Source organism: Diceros bicornis, chromosome 20, assembly GCF_020826845.1.
Source record: "Diceros bicornis minor isolate mBicDic1 chromosome 20, mDicBic1.mat.cur, whole genome shotgun sequence".
In the NCBI taxonomy this organism is placed as follows: Eukaryota; Metazoa; Chordata; class Mammalia; order Perissodactyla; family Rhinocerotidae; genus Diceros; species Diceros bicornis.
In genome coordinates, this window is record NC_080759.1 from 2457323 (window position 1) to 2484852 (window position 27530).

At 45.4% G+C, this 27530-nt stretch overlaps 1 protein-coding gene and 1 pseudogene across 1 annotated transcript in view; both read left to right on the plus strand.

The window, feature by feature from the left end:
* Positions 1 to 236: 236 nt before the first annotated feature.
* Positions 237 to 3923, plus strand: LOC131418832 (peroxynitrite isomerase THAP4-like; annotated as a pseudogene).
* Positions 3648 to 27530, plus strand: part of LOC131418833 (ral guanine nucleotide dissociation stimulator-like) — a 28887-nt gene continuing 5004 nt past the window's right edge. The window contains exons 1-4 of the mRNA XM_058563428.1: positions 3648 to 3767; positions 22921 to 23070; positions 23339 to 23386; positions 23636 to 23702. Coding sequence (XP_058419411.1) covers positions 23672 to 23702 — 31 coding nt within the window. The 5' untranslated portion in view covers positions 3648 to 3767; positions 22921 to 23070; positions 23339 to 23386; positions 23636 to 23671. The remainder of the gene's footprint in view (positions 3768 to 22920; positions 23071 to 23338; positions 23387 to 23635; positions 23703 to 27530) is intronic.

Here is a 27530-nt window from a genome sequence, read left to right on the forward strand (position 1 = left end):
CGGGCGCGTTGGCCGGCATTTTGCCTAGGCTCATGGGCGCAGCCATCTTGCTTTACGGCCGACGGGCAGGAGCGCGCCGCCATCTTGCCGTCCTGCAGGCCTCGGGGATCAGCTCCACGTCCCACAGAGTGTCGCGGCGAGCCCTTACCCTTGTGGCGGTCCCGCTGTGGGGTGGTGAGGAGGGGGCCGGAGCATGGCGGCGCGATAGCCTGAGGCCCGATAGCCTGAGGCCCGGGATGGTGATCGCTGTGCGGCCGCGAACTGCTCCCATCGCCGGGCAGCAGGAGAAACCGCCGTCTCCTTCCGCAGGTAACCGGCCGCTGCCGCCCAGTCAGCACCCCCGCGCGGTCCAGCCCGAGGCGTGCGGCACTTTGTCCTCGGGCCGGTCCAGCGGGTGAGTCAGCGCCGGGCGCTGTGTGGCCTTGTCTGTGCCACTGTCTCTAGTCCGGGCGCCTCGGGCCACCACGGCCACTGGCGCCCACTTTATGGCCTCCACCACCCTCTCACCCCCACCCCGCGGCCACCCTGGTCTCCACTGATTCCGGCTGGGGCCAACAATGTCGAGAAACAGGGTGTTCTGGAAACGCTCTTCCTTAGGTCACTATCTTTTTGCATTTGCTGTGACTTTTCTGCTCTTCTGATGGCATGGAGCCTGCCTTGATCTCTGCGATCAGGAATACGGCTGAGCAAATGCAGCTTGTACCTCTTTGATGGACGTCCCTCCCGGCGCTCTGTTGCTAGAAGGGTCCTGGCAGTGCAGAAGGGTCCTGGCAGTGCACAGAAAGGTGGCTCTGTGCTGGAGGTGAGTCCTGGAGAGGCATCTGACAGCATCCTGGGCGGAGCAGGGCGCAGCCCATTCCTCACGGGGAGGCTGACCCTTCTGGCCAGGCTGACCCTGTGGACTGGGACTCTGCATGTGACAGCATCCTGGGTGGAGGAGGGCACGGCCCACTCCTCACGGGAAGGCTGACCCTGCGGGCCAGGCTGACCCTGTGGACTCGGACTCTGCATGTGACAGCATCCTGGGCGGAGCAGGGTGCAGCCCACTCCTCGCGGGGAGGCTGATGGTGCGGACTCGGACTCAGCATCTGACAGCATCCTGGGTGGAGGAGGGCGCGGCCCACTCCTTACGGGGAGGCTGACCCTGCAGACTGGGCATCTGACAGCATCCTGGGTAGAGCCAGGCGCAGCCCACTCCTCACAGGGAGACTTACCCTGGGGGCTCAGGGAAGGAGCTTCTCTCTCCACCCTCTTCCTTGGGCTCCCACAGCGGGGTGAGGGGTTTGCCTTCCTCCTGGCCTGGCTCCCTTCAGGAGGGCTTCTGGAATTCAGCCAGTTCACCGAGTCCTTTGGACTCCACACTGGAGGTCCCAGAACAGTGCGCTGAAGACATTCTACTTTGAAAACCTGGCAGATCCTTTTGTTTCGTGTTGCAGGTTGTTATTGAAGTTTGAAAGACCTGAATGGCACTTGTTGTCTGTAATCTTATTGAAAGTTTACAGTGGTTTGTTCTAAGTCGGAAGTTGTTACAATCTATCCAAAGAACTAGTAACATGAGCTTGTTTCAGAGGTTAGCCACCATGCTTTCTTGACAGTTTCCTTCAGAGCCTGTGTCCCAAAAGTTTTGTTACTGTTTTTGAGAATGAGGCAAAGCACTGCAGAGAAGGCTGCTCTTGGCACGTGTGGTGGTCTAACGTGGTCTGGGGGCAAAGGAGGTGGGGGTCCTTTGGTAACTAGTCACAAAGCATTGAGAAAGGTTAGAAGGTCATGTTGCTTGAAACTCCCTGAGGACCTAGTATCCACCTGGTCTGGTCCACAGCGGCCTCAGGGGGCTAGATGACCTCAGGTGGAGCAGACAGCCCTCGGGAGAGACTCCCTCCAACCCCCCGCCCCCACCCATGTGCATAGTTTGGTCTAAATAGAGATTTTACCTTAATGAGGAGAAGAGATGATGAAGTGTCTTGGTCGGTGTCTTGCAGGGGCTGCTTGCTTTGTACAGGGAGCAGCTTTTCTCCTGGTAGTGGAAGGACAGGAGGAACACGGAACTGCAGCTCTTGGGGCTGACCTCCTCTTGGCGGCGGTCTTGCATCCTCAGCTGCTTGCGCAGAGCTGGGGCCAGGCGCCCTGCTGAGTGCCTGGGAGGCTCTGCTGGCCGACCCCTGGCCTGGCTTTGAAATGGGGGGACCAACCATCTCTGTTTTAGCAGCCCAAGTCCTGCATCCCAGGGACAGCAGGAGGTTTGGGCAGCCATGAGCTTCTAGGAACTATGTCCGGGGCTTCCTGAAGCCTTTCTTGTTGTCTTGATGCCATCCTGTGCTATCTGCCCGAGCATCTGTGTCCCTACAGGGCACTTACCACAGCCTGGGAGGAGGTCCTCCCCTTCCTTTCTTCTCTGCCCTACAGATGGTGAGCTTCTTAAGGTAGACAGTGGGTCTTTCATCTTTCTATTCCAGTAATAACTTGCAAGCAGAAGGTGCCTTAATCTTTACTAAAGAGTCCTTAAATCTTTACTAAAGGTTTAATGGGCAAAGTCGCTACAGATTTGGGTGTCCGCAGAAACACTTGTTTTGCTTTCATAGTTGATCATTTTAGGGCGAGACATTTAATTCTTTCTTTCTAATTACTTTCTCATTTATCCTTGCAGGCTCTGCATAAAGAGCTCAAAATGTGTGGTCCAGTGGTTAAAAGCTGTTCACAGGGATGACTGGACCCCACTAAGCATTCTTTCATCTGTAGCGAACATTTCAGCAAAAAAAGCTCTCGGAAAGGCTGGAGGATCAGTACTACGTGCACAAACCTGCGGCCGTGCCCTCCATCTTCCACCTGACTGAGAAGAGGGGGCTGAAGGCCCTGGCCGCCCCAGGAGAAAGGACACCAGGAAGGCCGCCGGGGGCCTGAGGGAACATGTGAGTGAGGCAGATGGGAAAGGAGCTGCAGGTTCATCGTCGTCCTCGAGGGAAAACCTGAGGGCCTAGCCGGGGTCCCGCAAGTTGAAGCGAGCCCCTCTGCAGGGTGAACCCGCAGCCAGGGCTGCCCGGGAAGCCGCCAGTCAGAAGCGGGCGCAGAATCTCTGGAAGGAACTCCAGGAGACAGTGTGGCCTCCACAGCATCAGGCAGCCAGGGAGATGCAAACACGTCTGCTGTAGATGCTGGCGATGAAACCCCCTCTTCCCAGCGAGGGGCTGCTGGGTAAGAGTGGCATTTCCGTGGGTGACTTTACCCCCAGGATCTGGGGCATGCAGATTTATTGGCTGGTTTCCTTCTTACAGTTTCTCCTCAGTGTACACTCGAGAGAGGCCATCTGTCCCCCAGAGCCTGTCGAGCGAAGGAGGCTGAAGAGAGACGCGGAGCCCAGCTGCAGCGGGACCAGCCTGAGGCCTGACGAGGGCTTGGCCCAGAGCCCCCAAGTTCATCATTCACAATGATGCCTCAGAAACCCTCCCAGAGCCCCTCCACTCCAACAGACGTCACCCCGAAGCCAGCCGCAGAAGCTGTGCAGGGCGAGCACAGCGACACCGGCCCCACGTCCCTCAGCGGGCTCATCCTGTCAGCACTGGGGGCCCAAGAACTCCTCGACTCACTGCACTCCTACTGCTTCTGCTCCCGGGGGAACAGGAGCATGGGTGCCGCCTGCAGGGGCAGGTGGAGAAGAACGGCGAGCTGAAGAGGGGCAGCCGCCGACAGCCAGGTGCAGACGCTGCAGGAGGAGCTAGATGAGCTGAAGGGAGGGGGCTCCCTGCCTTAGCAGCCTGCTGCCCCCAGCCAAGGTCAGTCCCGGGGCTCGGGGCTCCCCCACTGCCTGCTCATCATGAGGGGTTTCCTGCTATGCAGCAGACGGCCCCTGAGCACTTCTGTGTGCAGCATGCCTGCTGCTGTCTTGGGAGAAGGCTCTGCTGGTAGCCGCCCTTCGTAGACAGGGAGCCCAGGTTGCAGAGCTCACCCCGCTTGCTCTAGGGCACTGGAGAGGCAGCGGTAGCTGTCAGGGTTTAGCAGGTGGGAAAGGAGGCATTGCAGGTCAGCTGTGAAAGCCAGACCTACCCAATGAATGGTGCCTGGATGGTTGGTTTTCCACTTGAACAGGAGAAAGTCAGCTTCTGTTGCATCTCTCACACAAATGTAAATTCCAATGAGTTAGGATCTAAATGTGAAATAATATCGACATAATAAACTATTAGAAAAGTTATGGGAGACTCTTAAAGTAATGGGGAGGTTCTTTCCATTCATGTTTTTAATTAATTAATTTTATTGATGTTTTAATAGTTTATAACATTGTGAAGTTTGGGGTTGTACATTTTTGTTTGTCCATCACCATATATATGTCTCCCTTCACCTCTTGTGCCCACCCCCCACCCCCATTGCCCCTGGTAACACAGTAAACCATGTGTTGGTTTACATTCCACATATGAGTGAGATCATACAGTGTTTGTCTTTCTCTTTCTGGCTTATTTCACTTAACATAATACCCTCCAGGTCCATCCATGTTGTTGCAAATGGGACGGTTTTGTCTTTTTTTATGGCTGAGTAGTATTCCGTTGTATATATATACCACATCTTCTTGATCCAATAGTCAGTCGAGGGACACTTAGGTTGCTTCCACTTCTGGGCTATGGTGAATAATGCTGCAGTGAACATAGGGGTGCATAAGCCTCTTTGGATTGTTGATTTCAGGTTCGTTGGATAGATTCCCAGTAGTGGGATGGCTGGATCATAGGGCATCTCTATTTTTAATTCTTTGAGGAATCTCCATACCGTTTTCCATAGAGGCTGCACCACTTTGCATTCCCACCAGCTGTGTATGAGGGTTCCTGTTTCTCCACATCCTCTCCAACATTTGTTGTTTTTGTCTTGGTGATTATAGCCATTCTAACGGGTGTGAGGTGATATCTTAGTGTTGTTCTGATTTGCATTTCCCTGATGATTAGTGATGTTGAACATCTTTTCATGTGCCTGTTGGCCATCTGTATATCGTCTTTGGAGAAGTGTCTGTTCGTTTCCTCTGCCCATTTTTTGATCAGGTTGTTTGTTTTTTTGGTGTTCAGTTGTGTGAGTTCTTTATATGTTACAGAGATCAACCCCTTGTCAGATGTATGTTTTGCAAATATTCTCTCCCAGCTGGTGGGTTGTCTGTTCATCTTGATTCTGGTTTCGTTTGTCTTGTAGAAGCTCTTTAATCTGATCAAGTCCCACTTGTTTATTTTTTCCTTAGTTTCCCTAGTCTGGGTAGGCATGTCATCCAAAAAGATTCCTCTATGACCAATGTCAAATAGTGTGTTCCTTATATTTTCTTCTGCGAGTTTTATAGTTTCAGGTCTCACCTTCAGGTCTTTGATCCATTTTGAGTTAATTTTTGTGAATGGCGGTAGCAGATGGTCCACTTTCATTCTTTTGCATGTGGCTGTCCAGTTTTCCCAACACCATTTATTGAAGAGACTTTCCTTTCTCCATTGTATGTTCTTAGCTCCTTTGTCAAAAATTAGCTGTCCGTATATGTGTGGTTTTATTTGTGTACTTTCAATTCTGTTCCATTGATCTGTGTGTCTGTTTTTGTACCAGTACCATGCTGTTTTGATTACTATTGCTTTGGAGTATGTTTTGAAGTCAGGGATTGTGATGCCTCCAGCTTTGTTCTTTTTTCTTAGGATTGCTTTAGCTATTTGCGTCTTTTGTTGCCCCATATGAATTTTAGTATTCTTTTTTTTATTTCCGTGAAGAATGTCATTCAGATTCTGATTGGGATTGCATTGAATCTGTGGATTGCTTTAGGTAATATAGACATTTTAACTATGTTTATTCTTCCAATCCACGTGCATGGGATATCTTTCCATTTCTTTATGTCGTCATCGATTTCTTTCAATAATGTCTTGTAGTTCTCATTGTATAGGTCTTTCATCTCCTTGGTAAGATTTATTCCTAGATATTTTATTCTTTTTGATGCAATTGTAAATGGTATCATCTTTTTGAGTTCTCTTTCTGTTAGTTCATTATTAGCATACAGAAATGCAACAGATTTTTGCAGATTGATTTTGTACCCTGCAACTTTGCTGTAGTTGTTGATTATTTCTAATAGTTTTCCAATGGATTCTTTAGGGTTTTCTATATATAAAATCATGTCATCTGCAAATAGTGAGAGTTTCACTTCTTCGTAACCTATTTGGATTCCTTTTATTCCTTTTTCTTGCCTAATTGCTCTGGCCAAAACCTCCAGTATGTTGAATAGGAGTGGTGAGAGTGGGCAGCCCTGCCTCGTTCCTGTTCTCAGAGGAATGGCTTTCAGTCTTTCCCCATTGAGTATGATGTTGACTGTGGGTTTGTCATAAATAGACTTTATTATGTTGAGGTACTTTCCTTCTACACCCATTTTGTTGAGAGTTTTTATCATAAATGGATGTTGTATCTTGTCAAATGCTTTCTCTGTGTCTATTGAGGTGACCATGTGGTTTTTATTCTTTGTTTTGTTGATGTGATGTATCACGTTGATTGATTTGCGGTTGTTGAACCATCCCTGCGTCCCTGGTATAAATCCTACTTGATCATGGTGTATGATCTTTTCAATGTATTGCTGTATTCGGTTTGCCAATATTTTGTTGAAGATTTTTGCATCTATGTTCATCAGCGATATTGGCCTGTAATTTTCCTTCTTTGTATTGTCTTTGTCTGGCTTTGGTATCAGGGTGATGTTGGCCTCGTAGAATGACTTAGGAAGTGTTCCATCTTCCTCTATCTTTTGGAATAGTTTGAGAAGGATGGGTATTAAATCTTCTTTGAATGTTTGGTAAAATTCACCGGAGAAGCCATCTGGTCCTGGACTTTTATTTTTTGGGAGGTTTTTGATTACTATTTCAGTCTCTTTACTTGTGATTGGTCTATTCAGATTCTCCATTTCTTCTTGGTTCAGTTTTGGGAGGTTGTATGAGTCTAAGAATTTATCCATTTCTTCTGGATTGTCCAATTTGTTGGCATATAATTTCTCATAGTATTCTCTTATAATCCTCTGTATTTCCGTGGTATCCATTGTAATTTCTCCTCTTTCATTTCTAATTTTATTTACTTGAGCCCTTTCTCTTTTTTGCTTAGTAAGCCTGGCTAAGGGTTTGTCAATTTTGTTTATCTTCTCAAAGAACCAACTCTTTGTTTCATTAATCCTTTCTACTGTTTTTTTGGTCTCAATTTCATTTATTTCTGCTCTGATTTTTATTATTTCTTTCCTTCTGCTGACTTTGGGCTTTGTTCTTTTTCTAGTTCAATTTAAGGTTGCCTATTTGGGCTTTTTCTTGTTTGTTAAGGTGGGCTTGTATCGCTATGTGTTTCCCTCTCAGGACCGCTTTTGCTGCATCCCATGTGGTTTGGTATGGCATATTTTCATTTTCATTTGTTTCCAGATACTTTTTGATTTCTCCTTTAATTTCATCAATGATCCATTGGTTGTTCAGTAGCATGTTGTTTAATCTCCACATTTTTGTCACTTTCCCAGTTTTTTTTCATGGTTGATTTCCAGTTTCATAGCATTATTGTCTGAAAAGATGCTTGTTATGATTTCAATCTTCTTAAATTTATTAAGGCTTGCTTTGTTTCCCAACATATGGTCTATCCTTGAGAATGTTCCATGCGCGCTTGAGTAGAATGTGTAGTCAGCTGTTTTTGGATGGAGTGCTCTGTATATGTCTTCTAGGTCCATCTCATCCAGTTTTTCATTTAAGTCTACTATTTCTTTATTGACTTTTTGTCTGGATGATCTATCCATTGATGTAAGTGGGGTATTAAGATCCCCTCCTATTATTGTGTTGTTGTTAATGTCTCCTTTTAGGTTTGTTAATAGTTGCTTCATGTACATTGGTGCTCCTATGTTGGGTGCATATATATTTATAAGTGATATGTCTTCTTGGTGGAGTGTCCCCTTTATCATTATATATTTCCCTGCTTTGTCTCTCTTAACCTGTTTTATCTTGAAGTCTACTTTCTCTGATATGAGTATGGTAACACCTTCTTTCGTTTGTTTGTCATTAGCTTGGAGTATTGTCTTCCATCCTTTCACTCTGAGGCTGTGCTTGTCTTTAGAGCTGAGATGTGTTTCCTGGAGGCAGCATATTGTTGGGTCTTGCTTTTTAAACCATCCTGCCACTCTGTATATTTTGATTGGAGAGTTCAATCTATTTACATTTAGGGTAATTATTGATATATGAGGGCTTAATGTTGCTGTTTTGTCACTTATTTTCTGGTTCTTTTGCATTTCCCTTGTTTCTTGTCCCATTTGTTTCGGACTGCCAATTCAGTTTTGGTTCTTCTGTCTTATGACTCTTCTAGTTTTCTCATTGTTTATCATATGTGATTTTGTGTTGATTATTTGTTTAGTGGTTACCTTGAGGTTTGTATAAAAAATCTTGTGTATGAGATAGTCCATTATCTGATGGCCTCCTATTTCCTTATACTAAGTCAATTCAATCACTTTCCTCTTTGCCTTCTAAGTCGTTCTTGTTATACCTTATTCTATCTTGTGTTGTGGTTGTGTGTTTACAGTGATAAGGTTAAATTTATTTTTGGTGAATTCCTTCCTTTGATCTTTGATTTTGGTATTTAAGTGGTTGCTAACCTATTCTGGTAAAGATCTACTATTTTTCTGAGTTTGTCTACCTATTTTTCTCCTTGCTCCAAGCTTTGTATTCCCTTTCTCTTCTTTTTTTCAGGCCTGAGGGCCTTCTTGAGTATTTCTTGTAGTGGGGGGTCTCGTGGCCATGAACTCCCTTAGCTTTTGTTTATCTGGGAAAGTTACTGTTTCTCCATCATGTTTGAAGGATATTTTTGCTGGATAAGACTATTCTTGGCTGAAAGTTTTTGTTTTTAAGTATTTTGAATACATCATTCCAGTCTCTCCTAGCCTGTAAAGTTTCTGTTGAGAAATCCGCTGAGAGCCTGATGGGAGTTCCTTTGTACGTTATCTTTGGTTTTTGTCTAGCTGCCCTTAATATTGTTTCTTTGTCATTGACTCTGGCTAGCCTTACCACTAGATGTCGTGGAGTGGGCCTTTGCCTGTTGACATATTTAGGTAATCTGTTGGCTTCGCTTACTGGTATTTCCTGCTTCTTCCCCAGATTTGGGAAGTTCTCAGCTATTATTTCCTTGAATAGGCTCTCTGTTCCTCTTTCCCTCTTTTCTCTCTCAGGAATACCTGTAACTCTTATGTTACATTTCCTAATAGAGTCAGATATTCCTCGGAGACTTTCTTCATTTCTTTTTAGTCTTAGTTCTCTCTCCTCTTCCATCTGGAGCATATCTGTATTCCTATCCTCTATAATGCTAATTCTTTCCTCCATGTTGTCAGCTCTGTTCTTTAAAGATTCCAGGTTCTCCTTTATCTCCTCCATTGTGTTCTTCATCTCCATCAGCACTGATTGGTTTTTCTTTATGATTTCAATCTCTTTTGTGAAGAAACTCCTAATCTCATTGAATTGTTTGTGATGTCTTGTATTTCATTGAGTTTTTTAATGATAGCTATTTTGAAATCTCTGTCGTTTAGGTTATGGATTTCTGTGTCTTCAGCGTTGGTTTCTGGGTGCTTGTCATTTTCCTTCTGGTCTGGTGATTTCCTGTACCATTGCATTGTGGTTCCTGTATTGGCTTTGTTTTTCCTCATCCTGGAAATATCTGGTTGCAATTTCCACCCGCTGCCACTGTGTGGGGGTAAAGGGCTGTGTAATCTGTGCCCCCTGCACTCTGCCCTAGCTGTTCGCTTTGATCCGCAGGGTCCAGCTTGCGGGCGGGGGAGGTGCTCTCTCTTTTGCCTGCTGGGTCCGTGGTGTGGGGGGCTTCTCGTTCGCCCCTCGGTATCCGCTCTCCTGGGGTGCTCAGATGTTGATGGTACCCCGTAGCAGTTCTGAGTACTCTGTGTGGGAGTTTCCCACTGGCGGAGAGAGCCGGAAGGGCTATGGTTTCCCCGCAGAGGGCTGCCCCTATCCCCTCACTGGGAGCCATGTGGACTGGGATCGCTGATCTGATGGGGAGGGAGAAGAGTTCTCCTTACCTCTCCTCACTTCCTCTGGGGGCCTAGCACGTTCCTCTCTGAGATGTGCAGCAGTGTGGATCTTTCTGATCTTGCTTTTCACTGTCTAGGATTCTGTTGTTGGTCTGTGACTGTTCCTTTTGTTGTATCTTATCGGGGGAAGAGTTTACGGGAAAGCTCACTCCGCCGTGACGCTGACGTCACTCCTCCCATTCATGTTTTAATGAATATCCTTGAACTGAAGTCATTTCGAATATTTTAATAATTTCTTTAAAATTTTAAACATCTGTTTGAGTAGAATACGTTCACTTTTGTAAAAATTAAAACTACAGAAATATATAAACTAAGAAGTGTAAAAACTCCTATTTCTCACCTATCTCCCAACTTTTGTCCTTGTCCATGGTAAAATTTGGTGTGTCATCTCCTAGACTGTTTCCTGTGCTTTACATACATATTTCTCCACCTGTACAAATAGGTTAGATATATTTTTGATGTATTTATTGGCTATGTTTCTGATTTTCCCACTCTTTTACAGTTTAGTAGTTGTAAACATTGGTTTCTCGATATTCCTTACGTACTGAGGGTACCATCTTTTGCCTGTTATACATCCATGGAAAACATTTCCCTACCACATTGTTTATTTATTGATTGATTTGTTTGTTTCTTTCTTTCTTTGTTTTTTTGCTAACATCTGTCAATCCTCCTCTTTTTGCTGAGGAAGACTGGCCCTGGGCTAACATCCATGCCCATCTTCCTCCACTTTATATGGGACGCCACCACAGCATGGCTTGATAAGCAGTGCATCGGTGCGCGCCCGGGATCCGAACCCCAGGCCACCACAGCAGAGTGCATGCACTTAACCCCTACGCCACTGGGCTGCTCAGCCACATTGTTCATTTAATCTGGATCAGTGCTTGTCTTTCCAGATGTCAGTAACACGTCAGGTGGGAAATGGCTCTATGTGACAGGCTGTTCAGGACCTCCTGGACCCCCGGGGCAACAACCATTAGGACAACACAAAGCTAGAAACAAAACCCATCCCGCGTGTTTCCAGATGCATCCTGGGGGAAGGACAGCTCCAGTTGAGGACCGCTGATGTCCTGGTCAGAGTTATCTGCTATGTTCTCCTATCACGTTAAAGCTGTTTCTGTAGTTTGTCATACCTGATGGTACAGTTTGGTGCCTTTGTCTGTTCCTCTTGGTCAGACTGCGCAAGGTTTCTCACTGTTACAGGTCTTTCCAGACAGCCAGCCCTTGACTCCATTGCTCAGGTCTACGTTGTTGTTCCTGCCTCGTGAATCCTCGCTTCGTTCTTCTGTCTTTGGTTTTATTGTGGTGTTGTTCTGGCTCCTGGAGGGAAGTGCTCAGCTTCTTCGTGTACAGGTGATATTCCCTGATACCTGCAGTGGAGGCTGTGTCCCTTCGTCTGTCCCTTTGTCCCCATGCCATGGATTTGCCTCATGCTGCTCTCCTTGCTGTTCATTTCTAAAGAGTTTGTCTGTCTGTCTGGATCCGCCCTTTAACCTGAGAGATTTAGAAGAGTGTGGACAGATTTTCAAGTGGATAGGTTGAGGGAGGGGAGCCAATATTTTGTGATTATTTTTTACTTTTATTGCTTGAAGGTCCAGTAATATGGTCACTTATAGATTTCTGCTTTGTGGACAATTTAGAGATTTCATTGTGGCTTAGCACACAGTCCATTGTGGTGATTGTTTCATTGTGGTTTGAGGAGAATGCATCCTCTCCACTAGTTGCTTACGTTGTTGTCCCTCGGGCTGAGGCCAGATCTAGCTTTTTTGTGTTCGTCAACAGATCTGTTTCCTAACTTACTGTATCACTTGACCTGTGGATTTCTTTTTTTTTTTTAATTTTTATTTATTTATTTATTTATTTTTCCCCCAAAGCCCCAGTAGATAGTTGTATGTCATAGCTGCACATCCTTCTAGTTGCTGCATGTGGGACACGGCCTCAACATGGCCGGAGAAGCGGTGCGTCGGTGCGCGCCCGGGATCCGAACCTGGGCCGCCAGCAGCGGAGCGCACGCACTTAACCGCTAAGCCATGGGGCCGCCCCATGACCTGTGGATTTCTAAGAGAGGTAAGGTAGGTTTCCCTGTGATTCTGGAGGTGCCTGTGTCTTCTTGTTTGTCCAGTTTTGCTTTATGTTTCAAGACCATATTGTTGGGTGCATAAGTGTTCCTGACAGCAACACAGAAAACCCCTTTTTGTCCATTTAAAATCTTATTTCTTTATCTCCTCATTTTCAACCATATTATATCCCTTTATTTTATGACTATATTTCAACTCAACTTGAGAGCCTTCGTCTTTTTATAGAGCAATTTCCTCCATTCGCAATCGTGATTATTGATAAACTGGAAGTTGAGTCTACCATTTAATTTAATTTTTAATTTGTTAGGTTTTCTCATGATTTTTCTATTCTTCTAGTGGGTGTCTTTCAGCTTTTAGGAACAACAGTTTCTGCCTTTCTTTCTGGAAATGGTTAGAGTTGATCAGTTCCTGTGTTCTACACTCTCAGCTCCTCACCTTCCACTCCCCAGCTTGAGACTGTCTGATCACAGTTCTGTGTTCTTATTTTCCCCATCAAGCAACCATGGTTGGGTGTAAGTATACGTTTTATCGGTTACTTTGTTCACCACTATTTATTGTATGCAAATTTTTCCTCCTTTTTGGAAATATTTGATGCTATTTTGGAACTCATATGACAGTGAAATTTTGAGAGGAGTCGAGTCTGAGATACTCCTTAGGTGCTGATGCTGGGGAGCTAGCACCTAAGCTCTTGAAGTTGCATCGGTGTGTCTGCAGAGTGAGGATGAGGTCAGAGATGTTTAAAAACGTGGAATTGAATGAGGTTTCCTGGAGACACTGCAGCTGTGGAAGGGCCCCGGGCCCAGCCTAGGAGCAGGCAGTGTTTGCAGAGGTGTAGCTGAAGAGGGTCCAGGAAAGGGGACTGAAATGGTGGAGCATGAGGTTGCAGGAGCCACGAGGGGAAAAGGGTATTGCAGAAAGGAGGGGTGCTCAGCTGGGTGGGATACAGCTCTGATCAGAATGGAGAGAAGATGGCTGGACTTGGCCACGTGGGATCACTGGTGACCTCAGTCTCCTTGAGAGGGTGGGAATGAAGCTGGGTCTAGAGTGGGGGAAGGGGAGCCATGGGAGGGCAGTAGGGATGAGGCCCTTTACTTAAGAGGTTTCGCCATGAAGGGGAGTCGGGCAAGTGGACAGTAGCCAGAAGGGAGCATGGGTCCAAGGGAGAGTTTGTTTGTAAGGTGGAGATGAGCTAGCAGGTGCTGCAGGGAGGACCAGATGGAGAGGAGGAGGCTGAGGGCCCGGGAGGAGCGTGCTGGGCCCTGAGGAGGTGCAGGGCTGGGCTCCGCCGCCTGGGGAGGCGCAGAGAGCAAGAGGACAGCTGTGCTAGTGGAAAGGGTGCCCTGCGCCTCTGCTCCTGTATTCCTGGAGCGTGAGGTGGGCAGTGGCTGGGAGTGGAGGGGCGATGCAGGAGGTGTTAGGTGAGCGGCAGGGGGAAGAGGGGGAGGAAGAGAGGGCGCCCTGGCTGGGTCTCCATGGCCCACCCAGAGCCCCCCACTGGGGTCCCCGGTCACCAGCTGTTGTCTCTCTTTGATGTCTTCCTCAAATTTTGGCTCTCTTGATGGTTCCCAGGGCTATTATGAATTTGTTCATCAATGAAGGAATCTTTCGGTCATTTTTTAGGGATTTTATGTCAGAGGGGCTCTACATATGTTTATTCAGTCCATCATCTTTACCCAATCACTTTGTTTTTGGACAGAGTCCATACAACAGAGCAGCCGGGCCAGTGGCCTGCGGGTTCCAGGGTTCGGGGGGTTTGCCCTCCAGAAAGCCGGTGCTGATTGGCATTCTCACAGGACGTGGTGCTCTGTCCCTGAGCCCGCTCTAACTCTGGGTGTCTCGACGTTGTAAATCCTGGGGCAGTTCTGTCAGGGCCCATCGTTGGCATTTCTGTGACCAGTGAGGGTGAACATTTTCCTTGTTCATTATCAGTCACTTGCCTGACTGTGCTGTCGCCTGCCTTGCTCACTGAGCTCCAAACCTTCCTGGTGGAACCAGGACGTTCACTCTCTATCCAGTGTGATTGCACGTTCCCTCAGTGTGCCCCTTGAGTACTTGCTTCAAAAATATCTGCTTTCTTCATATTCTTTGATTCCTTGTATATATAATCTAGATTTAATCTGGAGCTTTAAAAATGTTTTATTGTGGAAAACCTTGAACATTCACAAATTAAACAGAAAAGTGTGATAGCCCCCCATGTCCCCATTACCCAGCTTCAACATTTATCAGTGTTCTGATATTCTTGTTTCGTGCGTATTTCTACCCACTCCCTACCTTCCATTGATTAATTTTTAATTAATAGATTGTTTTTTAGGAAAGTTTTAGATGGACAGAGAAATTTAGCAGATAGTGCAGAGCATTTCTCCCTCCTCCCCTGCGGTTTCCCCTACTGTTAACATCTTGCATGACCACCTGTGTTAGTGCGGTTCATTCCTCACAGGTGAGGAGCTGATGCTGCTACAGTGTTCGTAACCAAGTCCGTAGTTTACATTAAGGTTCGCTGTCTCGCTGTCATGTACTTGGAATTTGACAAATGCATAATCTCATGTGTCCACCACGACAGTATCCCACAGAAGAGTTGGATTGCCCTAAAAGTCCGTGTGCTCTGCCTCTTCGTTCCTTGCCTCCCAACTCCTGGCAACACTGATCTTTATAGTGTTTCTATACTTTTGCCTTTTCTAGAATGTCGTGTAATTGGAATACATGAAAACTATGGAACAGAGTATATAGCCTTTTCAGGTTGGCTTCTTTCACTTATCAATATGTATTTAAGGGTCCACTATGTCTTTTTGTGGCTTAATAGCTCATTTCTCTTTTTTTTTTTCCCTTTTTGTATATTGAGTTAAAATATACATAACAAAAAAGTGTGCCATCTTAACCATTTTTAAGTGTACACTTCAGTGGCGTTAAATACATTTACACTATTGTACAGTCATCACCACCATTCATCCCCATAACTCTTATAAATCTGAAACCCTATACCTATTAAACAATAACTCTCCCTTCTCCCCTCCCCCCATCCCTTGGCAGCCACCATTCCACTTTGTATCTCTTATGATTTTGACTACTCTCAGTTCCTCGTGTAAGTGGAATCATACAGTATTTATCTTTTTGTGACTGGCTTATTTCTGTTAGCATAATGTCCCCGAGGTTAATCCATGTGTGGCATATTGCAGAATTTGCTTCCTTTTTAAGGCTGAATAATGTTCCTTTGTGTGGATATACTACATTTTGTGTATCCATTCATGCGTCAGTGGACACTTGGGTTGCTTCCACGTTTTCGCTATTGTGAACAATACTGCTATGAACATGGGTGTACAAATATCTCTTCAAGGCTGTGCTTTCAGATCTTTTGGATGTATCTCCAGAAGTGGAATTGCTGGATCACGTGATAATTCTATGTTCAATTTTTTGAGGAACATCCATACTGTTTTCCATAGCGGCTGCACCATTTTACGTTCCTGTCAACAGTGTACCAGGGTTCTAATTTTGCCGCACCCTGGCCAACACTTGTTGTTTTCTGTCTTTTCCATAGCACTCATTTTAGTGGGTGTGAGGTGGTGTCTCATTGTGGTTTTGATTTTCATTTCCCTAATAATTAGTGGTGTTGAGCATCTTTTCATGTGCTTATATGACATTTGTAAGTCTTCTTTGGAGAAATGTCTCTTCAAGTCCTTTGCCCATATTTGACTTGGCTTGTTTTTTAGTTGTTTAGTTTTAGGACTTCTCTGTATATTCTGGATATCAGTCTCTTGTCAGAAACATGATTTGCAAATATTTTCTCCCTCTCTTGGGTTGCCTTTTTACTCTGTGGACAGTGCCTCTTGATGTACCAACTTATAAAATTTTCATGGAGTCCAATTTGTCCATTGTTTTTCTTTCGTTACCTGTACCTTTGGTGTCATATCCAAGAAATCATTGCCAAGTCCGCTGTCGTGAAGATTTTGTCCTATGTTTTCTTCTAAGAGTTTTCGTGTTTGAGGTCTTACATTTATGTCCTTGATCCATTTTCAGTTAATTTTTGTATATGGTGTTGGATGGGGTCCAGCTTCAATCTTTTGCATGCGGATATCCAGTTTTCCCAGCACCATTTGTTGAAAAGAAACCTTTCTCCGTTGCGTGGTCTTGGCACCCTTGTGAAAAATCACTTGACCGTATATGTGAGGCTTTGTTTCTCGGCTCCCTATTCTATGCCATTGGTCTCTATGTCTGTCTTTATGCGAATACCATACTGTTGATTACTGTAGCTTTGTGGTAAGTTTTGAAATCAGGAAGTGTGAGTCCTCCAGTTTTGTTCTTTTTCAGGATTGTTTTGGCTATTATGAGTCCCTTGAGAGTCCATGTGAATTTTAGGATGGGTTTTTCTATTTCTGCAAAAAAAATCATTAGGATTTGGATAGGGATTACATTGAATCTATAGATTGCTTTGGGTAATATTGACACTTTACAATAGTAAGCCTTCCAATCCATGAACATGGGATATGTGTCCATTTATGTATGTCTTCTTTAATTTCTTTCTGAAATGTTTTGTAGTTTCTATGGTGCAAGCCTTTCACCTCCTTGGTTAAGTTAATTCCTAAGCATGTTATTCTTTCTGATACTATTATAAATGAATTGTTTTTGTAATTTCCTTTTCAGAGAGCTCATGGTTCGTGTATAGAAATGCAACTGATTTTTGTGTTGACTTTGTATGCTGCTACTTTCCTGAATTCGTGTTAGGTCAAACGGCTTTTTTTTTTTTTTTTTTGTGAGGAGATCAGCCCTGAGCTAACATCCGCCAATCCTCCTCTGTTTTTTGCTGAGGAAGACGGCCCTGGGCTAACATCGGTGCCCATCTTCCTCCACTTTATATGGGACGCCGCCACAGCATGGCCTACCAAGCAGTGCGTCGGTGCGCGCCCGGGATCCGAAGCAGCGAACCCCGGGCCGCCGCAGCGGAGCGCGCGCACTTAACCGCTTACGCCACCGGGCCGGCCGCAGGTCAAACGGCTTTTTTGTGGAGTCTTTCGTGTTTTCTACATATGAGATGATATCGTCTTCCAACAGAGACCATTTTACTTCTTTCTTTCCAATTTGGAAGGCTTTTATTTATTTATTTTTATTGCCTCATGGTTCTGGCTTGAACTTTCAGTACTGTGTTGAATAGAAATGGTGAAAGTGGGCATCCTTGCCTTGTTCCTGATCTTAGAGGAAAAGCTTTCAGCCTTCTGTCATTGAGTATTATGTTTGCTGTGTGTTTTTCATATATGGTTTTTGTTATGGTGAGGCACTTTCCTCCTATTCTAGTTTGTTGAGTGTTTTATCATGAAAGGGTGTTGAATTATGTCAAATGGTTTTTCTGCATCCATTGAGATGGTCATGTTTTTTCCCCTTCATTTTATTGATGTGGTATATTACACTGATCGATTTTTCTATGTTGAACTCCCGTTGTATACCAGGAATAAATTTCACTTGGTCGTAGTGTATAATTCTTTTAATACGCTGTTCAATTCAGTTTGCTAGTACTTTGTTGAGGATTTTTGCATCTATGTTCATCTGGTGTAATGGTCTGTAATTTTATTTTCTTTTAGTGTCCTTGTCTAGTGTTGGTATCAGGGTAATGCTGGCGTCGTAAAATGAGTTTGGAAGTGTTCCCTCTTTTTCAACATTTGACAGAGCGTAAGAAGGCTTGTTTTTAATACTTCTTTATAGGTTTGGTAGAATTCACCAGTGCAGTCATCTGGTCCTGGGTTGTACTTTGTTGAGAGATTTTTTTTTTAGATTTCTTGAAATATTAGTCACATATAACATATGTAAGTTTTCGTGTTCAAAATGATGATTTGTGAAAGGATTACCACAGTACAGTGAGTTAGCACCTCCATTCCCTCCCATAATTAACTTCTTTCTTCTAGTCATCACTTTTTTTTTTTTTTTGGTTTTTTTTTTCCCCTTTTCTCCCCAAAGCCCCAGAAGATAGTTGTACATCATAGTTGCACATCCCTCTAGTTGCTGTATGTGGGACGCAGCCTCAGCATGGTCGGACAAATGGTGTGTCGATGCGCACCCGTGATCCTAACCTGGGCCGCTGGTAGCGGAGCACACGCATTTAACTGCTAAGCCCTGGGGCTGGCCCAGCTGCTATTTTTTTAAGTAAACTTTCTTTTCCTTTCTCCCTGTCTTCTCTTCTGGTACTTTAATAATGCTTATCTGTTTCTTTTCACGGTATCCCGTAATTCACACTGCCTTTCCCCGTTCCCATCCATTCCTTTTTTACTTTTTGCTTCTTTGACTGGATGATTTCAAATGACACATCTTCTAGTTCACTAATTATTTCTTGTACATGGTTGAATCTGATTTTGAAGCTTGCTATTGAATTTTTCAGTTTAGTCATTGTGTTCTTCAACTCTAGAATTTCTGTTTGTTTTTCCTTAAAGATTTCTGTTTCTCTGTTGAACTTCTCACTTGCTCATGTGCTGTTTCCTTATTTCATTTAGTAGTCTATCTGTGTTTCCTTATAGTTTTATGAGTTTCTCAAAGAGGGTTGTTCTGAAGCCTTTGTCACATAGTTCCTATATCTCCATTTCTTGGTCGGTCATTGGAGTTTTATTCTTTTTCTTTGGTGGTGTCATGGGTCTTTGAGTATTCATGATCCTTGTGGCCTCCATTGGTGTCTGCAAATTTGAAGAAGTAGGCACCTCTTCCACTCTTTACAGACTGGCTTTAGCAAACCAAAGCCTTCACAGTCAGCCCATCTAGGGGTCCTGGGTAGGCCATCTGGTGGTGTCCAGGGGCAGGCTTGCTGCTGGAGTCCTTGGGCAGCCTGGTACTGGGGTGAGTGGAGAGCTTGGGTCCACGGTATTGTGTCTGGCCCTGGGCACAGCTGGGACCCTGAGTTCATGAGTAGCTCCACTGGAGCCTGGTTTGGCAGGTCCTGATTGAGAGCCTGCAGCCACAGGAGTCATCCAGGGCCATGGGAGTTGGCCAGTGCTGGGATGATCTGAGAGCCTTGGTTCACGGGAGCCTGCCAGGAGCCTGGCGCCATGAGAGACAGCTTGTGCTGGGGTAGGCCAGAAGTCTGGATTCCTGGGAGCCTGCTGGGGGCCTGGTGCCACAGGAGCTGCCTGAGGCTGCAGGAGCCAGCAGGTGCTGGGTCAAGATGGAAGCCTGGGTGCATGGGAGCCTGCTGGTGCCTGGTGCCGTGGGAGCTGCCTAGGGCTGCCTGAGTCAGCAAGCACCTGGGTGAGCAGGGGGCCTGGTTTTTGGGAGCCTGCCAGGAGCCTGGTTCCATGAGAGCTGTCTACAGCTGCTGGAACTGGCAGGTGGTGTGGTGAGCCATGGGCCTGACTTCCCAGTAGCCCTGAGGGAGCCTGATGCCATGGAATCTACCTGGGGTTGCTGGAGCCGGTAAGTGCTGCAGTGATCTGGGGTCCTGGGTTTGTGGGAGCCCACTGCGTGCCCTGTTGCGGAAGCTGCCTGTGGCTGTGGGTGCTGCCTGTGGCTGCCTGGAGTAGGCAGGAACTTGGGTGAGCAAGGGTCTGGATTCACCAGAGCCCACCAGGAGCCTGGTGCCAAGGACACCACTTGTGGTCACAGGAGCCACCTTGGGCTGTTTAAGATGGCAGCCCCTAGGCTGAGATGGGGCCCTGGGTTCCCAGGAGCATGGTGGGAGCCTGGTGTCAAAGATGCTGCTTGAGGCCACCAGAGCTGGCATGCTCCAGGGTGAGCCAGGGGCCTGGATTTGCAGAAGCCTGCAGGGAGCCAGCTAGGTCCACGGGAGTCAGCCTGGGGCTGGGGCAGGCTGGCTCAGGGGTCTGGTGAAGTCGGGCATTCACTTTACTCTCCTTTCGTTGGGAGGTGTTTGATTACTCATTCAGTCTGCTTGTTTGTTACTGGTCTGTTCAAGATTTCTGTTTCTCCATGATTTAGCCTTCATAGGTTGTTTCTAGGAATTTATCTATTTTGTCTAGGTTACCCAATTTGTGAGTGTACAGTAGTTCAGAATAGTCTCTTCTGATCTTTTTCTTTCTGAAGCATCAGTTGTAATGCCTCCTCTTTCATTTCTGATTTACTTTATTTGAGTCATCTCTCTTCTTTTTCCTCGATATTCTATCTAAGGGTTTGTCAATTTTATTTTTTTCCAAAAACTCAAGTCTTACTTTTATTGATCTTTCATACTCTCTTTCATTTTTTCCCTCTCTCTTTTTGGTGACTTCCATCCTTCTGCTAACTTTGGGTTTCATTTTTTCTTTTTCTAATGCTGTGCGTTGTAAGTCAGGTTGTTTCTTTGACATCTTTCTTCTCTTATAATGTACAAGATTATCACTACAAACTTTGCTCTTAGTACTACTTTTGCTGCATCCTGTAAGTTTTGGTGGTTTTATTTTTGTTTTTGTATTTCTGGAGCTATTTTCTAATGTCCGTTTTGATTTCTTCTTTGATCTAGTGGCTGTTTAAGAGTTTGTTGTTGAATTTCCATGTATTATGAATATTCCAGTTTTCCTTCTGTTATTGACTTCTAGTTTCATGCCATTGTATTTGGAAAAGATACTTGGTATGGTTTCAGTCTTCTTAATTTTGTTAAGACTTGTTTTGTGACCTAACACTTGATCTGTTCTGGAAAATAGTCCATGTGCCCTTGAGAAGAGAGTGCATTTTGTTGCTGTTCAGTAAAATGTTCTGTGTATGTCTGATAGGTCCATTAATGTTTTCATGTCTGCTGTTTCCTGATTTTCTGTCTGGATATTCTATCCAGTGTTAAAAGTGGGGTACTGATGTCTCCTCTATTTGCAAGTTATGTAACTGAGAAGGCTCTAATATTGAGACTATATAAAGATCTCCTGGAAGTCAATTATAAGAAACAAAGAAACCAATGAAAATGGGTAACCAACTGGAATAGACATGTCTCCAGGAGATACACAGATGGCCAATAAGCACTAGGTAGATGCTCAGTATCATAAATTATTAGGAAAATGCAAATCCAAAGGATAGTGTGATACTATTTCACACTCAAAATGAAGGCTATACTCAACATAATGGAAAATAACAAGTGTTGATAAAGATGTGGAGAACGGGAAACCCACATAACATTACTGGTGGGAAAGTAAAATGATGCAGCCACTGCAGAAAACAGCTTGGCATTTTTTAAAATCTTAAACCTAGAATTACCATTAACCTGGAGAGTCACATGGTAGGTATGTCCGAAAGAGCATTGGAAACATATGTTCAAAGAAACACTTGTCCATGGACATTCAAAGCAACATTATTCACAATGGTCCAAAGGTGAAACAAACCCAAGTTTCTATCCAGTTACGACTGCATAAACCAAATGTGGCCTATGCATAATATAGGATATTATAGAGCCATAGAAAGGAATAAGATACTGCTACATGCTCAGCCATGGATGAACCTTGAAACGTGTGCTCACTGAAGCCGTCCACAAAGGCCACAGATAGCATGATGCCATTTGAATGCACTGTCCAGAATAGGCAAATCCATAGGGGGAGAAAACAGATGTGTTGTTTCCATGGGCTTGGGTTAGGAGAAAATAGTGCGAATGAGTATGGGTTTGTTTGGGGGTGTTGAAAATGTTCTGGAATTAGATAGTGGTGATAGCCACACGACATAATCATTGTACTAAAAGCCACTGAACTGTATACTTTAAAATGCTCTCAACGGTGTATTCTATGTTAAGCAGATTTTCCTGGATAAAAATTTTACAGTTTTTAAATTAATCAGGGTATTGATTAATTTTAATTTAGTTAATTTTAAGTTGGTTGGGATATTTAATAAGGGCAATTAATGGAGTTATTAGGGGTAGGGCATCTTGTAGCCAAGAGAGTAAACATCTGATGAGGGCTATAGAAACAAGTCCTGTGATTGTACAAGCAACAGTCTAAAATCCAGTCCGTTTCCATTGTCCCCAACTTGGAGAGACCAGCCATGAAAGTAGGTTAGTGATCTCAGGGGCCTTGGGTATCTGTTCAAGATTTGGGTAATATTATGCAATATTTTAACCTCCTGGGTCATCTGGTGGTGGTAGGTTTGGACTTGTGTGTTGATGTACATTCAGCAAGTGGTTCCAGGAAAGGCACAAACCCCTCCTTCCTTAGCTGGTATAGACACTCTAGGGCCAGGCCGTTTTCTAAAGCCATTTAGGCAAGAGACTCATGAGAGTGTTGTAAAAGGGCTAGGATAGGGTCTTACGGAGTTGTTGTCCATGTTGGGTTAAGGTTGTCGATACTTCTTGGTTGCCTCAGTTTCCTGATTTTGTGTGGGTAGGGCCACCGCACCTGTGCCCAGTCCAGTCAGTCAGTCCTAGTAGAACTGAACACCCAGTGCTATAGGACTGACAGTGTCTATATGGGTTGGTGGTAGCCAGTCAGGGCAGGAAACTCAGGGGAAGTTTCCTGCGACCTGAGGGAAGCAGTCTGAGAGACAGACAATGATGTATTGCAGAATATATCCTGGAGCAAGCTGCTCAGAGGGCTGGGGAAGAGAGAAGCTCACTGGGTGAGAGCCTTGTGATATCAGCCCACAGTAAAACCCAAATGTGGATGCTCCTGGTGTAAAGTATTCATTAGCGGTCTTGGAGGTAAAACCAGTAATTTGCATCCATTGACTGGTTACCTGTGCTATATGATTTCAGGGGGTATGGTTAAAGTGTTTGTGGGCCGAGGGATGTTTGTGCCTGGGCACAAAATCACCAGGGTGGCCTCGAAGGCTACCCCAAAATGACCCCTCAAGGAGCGGTTGGGGCAGAAAGTGGGGGGAGCATTTTGAAGGAAGCCTGGGGCAAAGATGATGTTGTTCGATGGAGTTGGCTACAACTGAGTCTCTCCGCAGGGTAAGCACTTCAGCTGGGGTACAATAGGTTATTGGAGGCCAAGTGACAGACCCTGCGACTCCTGATTCCCAGTGCACGGGCAGCCCTCTCAGCCCATTGGACATAAATGGTGGTGGTGTTTGTGAAGCATCTGGCTGGCAGTGTGGAAGGTATAGGGGACGTGTGGTGGGAGACGTCATGATACTGTCGGGAGGAGCTGTGTGTGAGATTACGGTGTTGGGGGGGAAGGACTGGAGGCAGGTGCAGTGGGTGTGTGACCAACAATGGTCAGTGAAGGGACAGCCGGGGGGTAACTGGGGAAAGCAGGGACCAGCAGAAGTCATGTGTTTAAAACAAGACACCAGGCCCAAATGGAGCCGCTTAGGCTAAGCCCCATGTCAACAAGCTGAGACTTAATTAGACTTTTGGCCCTCCCAGGAATGGAATCTTAAACCAGTCAGTGGGGGATCGCCTGATGAGCAGCAGGTAGGTCATCTTCCTGATGGAGCCCTGCCATCCCCTAAAGGAAGGTAACCTTGCAGTAACCAACCCGCTGTTGTGTCTAGTGTAACTTCCTTGTTCCTGCTCCCTTCTGCCTATAAAAGTCCTTCATGTTGTCCAGCTCCTTGGCGCTCCTTTCTCTCTGCTAGACTGGATGTTGCCTGATTCATGAATTGTTGAATAAAGCCAATAAGATGTTTAAAATTTACTCAGTTAAATTTTGTTTTGTAACAGTTTGGTGGCAGCAGTGGGATTCAAAGGACTCATCTGATGGCTTCGGAGATGAGAAACACAGGCATTGGTACCTGCAAAACCTTTGAGGTCTCCATCTTTTTCGCTGTTTCTGAGGGCCGTGGGTAAGTTCCTCTCGGATCTGAGATCCACTGTCTTTGTGTTGAGCTCCCGATCTAACTGGCATTTCAGTCCAGGGTCAATGGGTCAGTCTAGACTGACAAGATGCTCTAAGAGAGCATCAGTCTTAGCCCTTGGTTAGTCCACAGTCCCCATTTGTTGGGGTCTGCTGGTTGAGTCTGCAGGCCCCTTGTGTTAGGGTCTGCTAGTTCAGTCCGTGGTTCTTGCTAATGGAGAGGAGTGGAAGAAATGTGTGCTCCATGCACACCCAGTCCTTGAAAACTTCCCACGTGCATTTTACATGCATTTTGCCTTCTGTTGACTGTCGATGGGTTCTAAGGAAATGGTGAAGGCACAGTGAGGAGGAATTGTGGGTTTCTGCATGACTACCTCGAGCACTCGTCAACCTGAACAACCGCCCGGCACTACCAGAACTGAAAGACATCCCATCACCATGGATTGGAAGACTCCTTATTGTGATGGTGTCAATATTATCCAAAGAGATCAACAAATGCAGTGCAGTCCTTATCAAAATCTCAAGGACATTTTGTGCTGAAATAGAAAAAAAACCCATCCAAAAATTCTTATGGAATCTCAAGTAAGTCCAGATACCCAAAACAATCTTGAAAGGAGGTACTAAGTTGGAGGACTCATTCTTTCCTGATTGAAAACTTACTACAAATCTACAATATCGGAACAACATTGTCATGGCATAAAGACAGACATGTTGACCAATGGAAACAGAATTGAGAGCCCAGAAATTAACCCTCACCCATATGACCAAATGATGTTTGACAAGGGCGCGAAGATTATTCAATGAGGAAAAGACAGTCTTTTCAACAACTTGTGCTGGAAATTGTGGATATCTACATGCAAAAGAATCAACTTGGACCCTTATCTAACACCATATACAAAGCTTAATTCCCAGTGGATCAAAGACCTAAATGTAAGACTATAATAGCCTTAGAAGAAAACATAAGACAAAACTTGACAAAATAGGATTTGGCAATGATTTCATGGATATGACACCAAGGAGCAGGCAATAAAATAAGAAGATACACAAGCTGGACTTCATGGATATTAAAAAGTTTTGTGCCTCAAAAAACATTATCAACAGAGTAAAAGCACAACCCACAGGATGGGAGACCATATTTGCAAACCATGTATCTGACAAGGGCTTACTATCCAGAATAAATAGGGAACTCCTAAACTCAACAATAAAAAACAAACAACCCAAATCAGAAATGAACAAAGTACTTGAATAGACATTTCCTCAAAGAAGATCTGCAAGTGACCGATAAGCTTATGAAAAGATGCCCAACATCAGTAATCATAAGGGAAATGCAAAGCAGAAACACAGTGAGAGACCACCTCACATTCATTAGGATGACATCTATCAAAAAAAGAAGAAAAAGAGTAGAATCAGTGTTGGCCAAGATGTGGAGAAGTTGGAACCCTTGTGCACTGTGGCAGGAATATAAAATATATAGTTGCTGTAAAAATCAGTATAACAATTCCTAAAAAAAATTAAAAATATAATTATATAGGATCCAGCAATTCCACTTGTGGGCATATACCCCCGCCCAAAACAGTTGAAAGCATGTTTTCAAAGACATATTTCAGCACCCATGTTCATAGCATCATTATTCACAACAGCTAAAACATGGAAGCCACCCAAGTATTGTAACCGAGGAAGGGCTCGCTGCCCAATGCACCCCTTAAGCCAAACATGGGATACCCACTCTTGTAGAAGGGAAAAAGCTGTATTACGTGGTTGGCCAGCAAGGAGACAGCAGACAAAGGTTAAATCTTTCTCCCCGATGGGCTGTTGAAAAGGGCTTTTTAAGGGCAAAGCAGCAGGTGCAGGAAGGTTGGGGGCAGTCCTAGGCATTTTCTGCAAGCGCAGAAGATTTTCATGTTTTGTCATACATCCCCCGTTCGAAAGGCGGTGTCCTTAACATCATCGACAGGGGAGTTCTTGGTCCCCCAGGTCATTCTCCAGTCACTTGTGCACTCGTGGTTTGAGTCTTGCCAGCCATCTTGTGGTCTCGTTGGCTCAAACCAGTTGAAACTTGCTCAAGGAGCAAAAACGGAGTTTCTGAAAAAAACAACTCACGGCCCAAGATTAGATCCTTAGTAAACATCATATGAGACGTGCCTTAAGAAAGGAGTCTCCAGGGGACAGTTGATGAAAATCGGGCTGGGGCCCCATTTTATTTTGGGCTTGCTTTTGGGCCCGGTTATGGTTTCTGTCCAGGGATGTATGGATATGCAAAATGTGGTATATACATACAATGGCATATTATTCATCCTTAAAAAAGGAAGTAAATTCTAAGATATGGCACACCATGGATGAACCTTCATGATATTACTCTAAATGAAATAAGCCAGTCACAAAAATACAACCTTGTGTGATTTCCCTTCTATGAGGTTCCTGAAGTCGCTAGATTCAGAGAGACAGAAAGTAGAATGGTGTTTGCCAGGGGCTGGGAGGAGGAGGAATGGGGGGTTATTCATGAATGGGTATAGAGTTTCAGTTTTGCAAGAGGAGAAGAGTTCTGAAGATGGATCGTGGTGATGATTGCACAGCAATATTAATGTCTTCAATACACTTAAAGCGTACTTAATGTATCTATGGGGCCTGATGACTTGTCCTGGCCGAGCACATGTTTGTGCTGTTGCACATCTTACCCTTCACTGTACAGTTGGTAAACTGGCCCAGGAAGAGGCAGGTACTGGCCCAGACCACGGGAGGTAGTCCGGGTCCCGAAGACTAGAGAGAGCTCCAGCTTCCTTGGCCAAGGCTCCACCCCTTCCCTCAGGTTTCCTTTGGCAATGAGAGGCATTAAGATCCTAGGGGATTGCTGCCCACCCTTCTCCATATGGGGTCATTTTCCCCTCATCATCGCATGTGCACAGGCACCCCCACTCTCACTGACTTCTCATGTGGGGACCACGGAGGTGCAGTCAAGAAAGAGCTGACACCGGGGAAGTGACAGGAGGCAAGAGGGAGAGAGGTTGCAGGCAGCTCTCCCACGGGGCAGTAACATCCGTTCTCCTAGATACGTGTCCAGGGGCGCAGAGATGGGCAGAGGAATGTGTAAGGTTCCTAGGTTTCTACCTGTTCCAGACCCATCCCTGGCCCAGCCTGGGGAGCACAGGACTGGGGTCCTGCAGTCCACCTCTGCGGGCACCCAGAACTGTGATGAGCCCATCCTCCCCTAGTGTAGGCATTGGGAACAGGAGAGAAGACCTCAATGAGGGTCCTTCTATATAAAGTGGAGTGCATCCCGCAGGTGACTCCAAGCGTTCCATGTGCTTGCAACATGTCTGTTGGAGTGGGTTCTCCGTCGATGACCTACTGTCATCAATGCTGAGAAAATGCTTTCCACCCCCTGGAGATCCTTTAGAACTGAGGAGGCTTGGGGGCTTGGGTGGATGAGAACTGGGGATAAGGAAGAAGATGCTAGAGCACTGGACACCAAGTCCAGAGTCCAGGGAGAAGACCAGTCCTTGTTGGACCGTCGGGGCCCTCATCTGGAGGGAGGGGAGATTCATTGTCCTGGTTGAGGTTGGATGCCTCAGGAGTGAAGAGGACACCTGGTGCAGGACAGCAAGATGGGGGGAAAGGTAGGCTCCCGAGATTGCTCCCACTCCCTCGAAGCCGACAGGTCCTGCTCCTTTACCCCTGGGACCCTGGAGAGCCTCTGCCTTGAGGACACCTGAAGAAAAGTTCCTTTCTGTTTGGTGGAGTTTTGGCAAGGGCTGCAGTGCTAGT